The following is a 3,494-nucleotide window of genomic DNA, read 5'->3' on the forward strand; positions in this document are numbered from 1 at the left end:
TTTTGTTTTGTTTTATTGCCTTCTAGGATTTAATCCGTGATCTTAAGTCTGAACTTAGCAGAGACTTTGAAGACCTGGTTGTTGCCATGTTGAAGACCCCTGCGCAGTTTGATGCCTCTGAGATGAGGGAGGCTATAAAGGTTGGAATGGATTGGTTTGATTGCATTTGATTCAGGTTAATGCATGGTCTCAAGATAAATGTGTCCAAGTCACATGGTGTTTCACATAATATAAATGATCCACTTTTGTCTGATCCAAATACATGCAGTTCAATTTAATCTAAATTACATAAAGTACGGTCAAATTAGTTGATTACATGAGGTCGGTTGATAAAATGGTGTCTAAGAAAGTCTGTAAAGCAGCAGCAGGTTGTTCTTTTATTGAGGAAAATAATACAAGTATAGAAGCATTGGGTCAGGAGTACTTTCTAAGACCAAGAAAAACAAAATGAAATGTAAACAATTCATAAATGAAACATGGATGAAAAGGATGAGGACAATTGGCCAGTTTGTCCTCTACATGCTTAAGCCTAAAATACCACAGCTATAAACTRTGACGTTTGTAACTGAAAGGAAAGTTTGATCGTGAAAAAAAAAAAATTTGTTTCGGTTCCTTTTTTTACTTTAGTACCCACATTGTCATTGGAGAAAGATTTTGAATGCCTGACTAAACATTTTTAATTTGTTGTATTTTTAAGGGTGCTGGAACTGATGAAGCGTGTCTGATTGAGATCTTATCGTCACGTTCCAACGCAGAGATTCAAGAGATCAACAAAGTCTACAAAGCTGGTGAGTCAGTCCTGACATTTATGTTTTTATAACCAAAACCATCAAACTGAGCTCTCAGGCTGCAGGGAGAACGCAGGAGAAATTTAAMCTTGGAATTTATGCAATCTTCAGTATGTAGCAAGATATGATRTGCTTTTCATTTATTAGGTGTTTGCAACAAAAACAGCTTTCTAGTTCAGCAGCACAGTAAATATGTGTTTACTGTGGKTTTAGTATTGTAGCCAAAGAGGAAACTTGAGGCTTAAATCAGCAATATTCCACGTTATTTTCATAAGTTAGTATGTTAGACAATTACAATATTATATATATATATGCATGTTCTAGTGTTCTACATTTATGATTTTCAATAGCCCACATTGACACAATGCCATAACTCGTATTAAGAAAATCTCTTCTCCATCAGAGTTGAAACCAAATATTGAATCAACGTTTTTTTTTTTTTTTTCTTTTCCCCCCTAAAAAAAATATAACTTCCTTTCAGAATATGGAAAGAAACTGGAGGACGCCATTACCAGCGACACCTCTGGTCACTTCCGCAGACTCCTGGTGTCTCTTTGTCAGGTAGTTTTGTCTTGATTTTTAAACATTGCAACCTACTGGGTGGCTAACTCTGAGATGATGTGAAGTATGTTTATCCTAAAGATACTCAGACCATAAAGTCAGTTAGCGTTTGTAGATCACAATCTGGGAGCTGACCACAATGATAAAAACACAAGAGAGGCGTGGGGGTAAAAAAAACCATGCAACTGCAAGAGTTGTTTTTGCAGTGTGAATGCGTGTGTGTGAAGGACTAGGTAGTGTGAGATGCTTTGGGGGACTTGATAAAGCGCTCTATCAGTACAGGCCATTTATTCATTTTGGCATGTCACAACCTCAAGAACACCAAAACAAAGCTGTATTTTTTTTTTTCTAGAATGTTGCACTACAAAGTTGTGCATAATTGGAAAGTAGAGAAAAATTAATGATTTCCAAAATGTTTTTTACTCCTAAAATCTAAAGTGTTATGTGCATTTATATTCAGCTCTCCAAAGTCTTTATATAGCTGCAACTCTTAGGGTATGTTACCAACATCTTTGCACTTCTTGAGGCTTAAATTTGTGTTCATTGTTTAGAAAGTAATCAGCTCATGCTCGGTCAGAGCAGAGTTACTTGGATGAAGCACTACCCCTGCTTGTAGTTTCCTATGCACTCCGCCTCGCTGATGTCGTTTTGTTTTATTCAAATCAGGGATGTCGTGATGAAAGGGAGACTGTTGACATCTCGCTGGCAAAACAGGACGCTCAGGTATGGATTTCAAGCTGGTTCATTGTTTAAATGAGCTTAGGAAGAACTTAAAAACAAGATCATCAAGTTTCCTCATTTCTTAGAAATTGTATGCGGCTGGTGAAAATAAAGTGGGAACTGATGAGTCACAGTTCAATGCAATCCTGTGCGCTCGCAGCAAGCCCCACCTGCGTGCAGGTGTGTGTTATTTGTTTGTTTTTTTTTTCTTTCTTTTTTGCATATAATATGATTGTAACCATGCCGTTTACCATTCTTTCTCTTTTTGCTGCCAGTCTTCAAGGAGTACCAGCAGATGACTGGGAAAGACGTTGAAAAGAGTATATGCAGGGAAATGTCTGGAAATCTGGAGTCTGGGATGGTGGCTGTTGGTGTGTTCACTAGTTTCAACCATTGTTCCGTCTTAAGTGACAGTCAAAAACCAGTMAAGCAGCTTAGTAATTCATTATCAAGATGAGTAGGCTGTCTGAAATTCACTAATATACAATCACAGGAATTGACAGGGTCTTGCAAAATTATTCATTCATCTTGATTGATTTTTTTTAAACCTTTTATCACATTACAATCACAAATTTGATTGCATACCTTTAGGATATTGTGTGCTTCATCAACACAAAGTACAGCAACACGACCGKGTTTGGGACTGTTTTGTTAAGTGTCGGGTTTCTCTCCCATGCAGTGTTTGCATGTAGCATGCTAGGTTAAATTTTGGTCTCATTTGACCAAACCGCCTTCATGTTTCTGTGGTTTTCCATGTCCAGGATTCCTATGCAACTGATTTCAGTACTTTACCGGTCTGGATAATTTAAAAAAAAAAAGTAAAAGTGTTGACAATATAAGTACTTTCACTTTAACTATTGTATTTTTTTGCATTGTTTAAATGTTGTTCTTTTTTCCCTTTCTTCTGTTCTACTTCTCCCCCGTAATGCCATTCCTCCTTTTTCCATTTTTGAATTCCCTTCTTAAATCATTTTGCACTACTTTGTGTTGATCTACCACATWMAATACCAATAATACCTTGAAACTTGGTTGTAACAAAATGTGGGAGAATTGAATAGTTGTGAATACTTTTACAAGGCACTGTGCTTGACATAAGTTTGGCAGTAAAACCTTAGCATAACATTTGTTGGAGTTTGTCATTAAATTACATGAATAAAAGCMCACAACATCACAGGAAAGGTGGATTAAAACAKACTATCATTTTTGACTAGTAGAGATTTTGAAAAAATAYGAGAAGGATAAATTCTAGAMTCACAGAAAAAGCAACACGTTACATTCTGGTCTCTGTTTATTTTAGTCAAGTGCATCAAGAATACTCCAGCCTACTTTGCTGAACGGCTCAACAAGGCCATGAAGGTACACTGTTTCCATCATCTTTTCGTTTCTTTATAATAGTGAAAAGCTGTTGCCATCTCGTAATGTGTA

The 3,494-nt window shown here is 36.6% G+C and overlaps 1 protein-coding gene across 1 annotated transcript in view; it reads left to right on the top strand.

Annotated features, from left to right (window-relative positions):
* The window catches only part of LOC103481815 (annexin A11-like), an 8,683-nt gene extending 5,209 nt beyond the window's left edge, over positions 1-3,474 (top strand). Inside the window, exons 2-8 of the mRNA XM_008437576.1 lie at positions 27-140; positions 698-788; positions 1,270-1,349; positions 2,016-2,072; positions 2,156-2,249; positions 2,345-2,440; positions 3,367-3,474. Coding sequence (XP_008435798.1) covers positions 27-140; positions 698-788; positions 1,270-1,349; positions 2,016-2,072; positions 2,156-2,249; positions 2,345-2,440; positions 3,367-3,461 — 627 coding nt within the window. The 3' untranslated portion in view covers positions 3,462-3,474. The remainder of the gene's footprint in view (positions 1-26; positions 141-697; positions 789-1,269; positions 1,350-2,015; positions 2,073-2,155; positions 2,250-2,344; positions 2,441-3,366) is intronic.
* The last annotated feature ends 20 nt before the right edge of the window (positions 3,475-3,494 follow it).

The sequence above is a fragment of the Poecilia reticulata genome, linkage group LG19, assembly GCF_000633615.1.
Source record: "Poecilia reticulata strain Guanapo linkage group LG19, Guppy_female_1.0+MT, whole genome shotgun sequence".
In the NCBI taxonomy this organism is placed as follows: domain Eukaryota; kingdom Metazoa; phylum Chordata; class Actinopteri; order Cyprinodontiformes; family Poeciliidae; genus Poecilia; species Poecilia reticulata.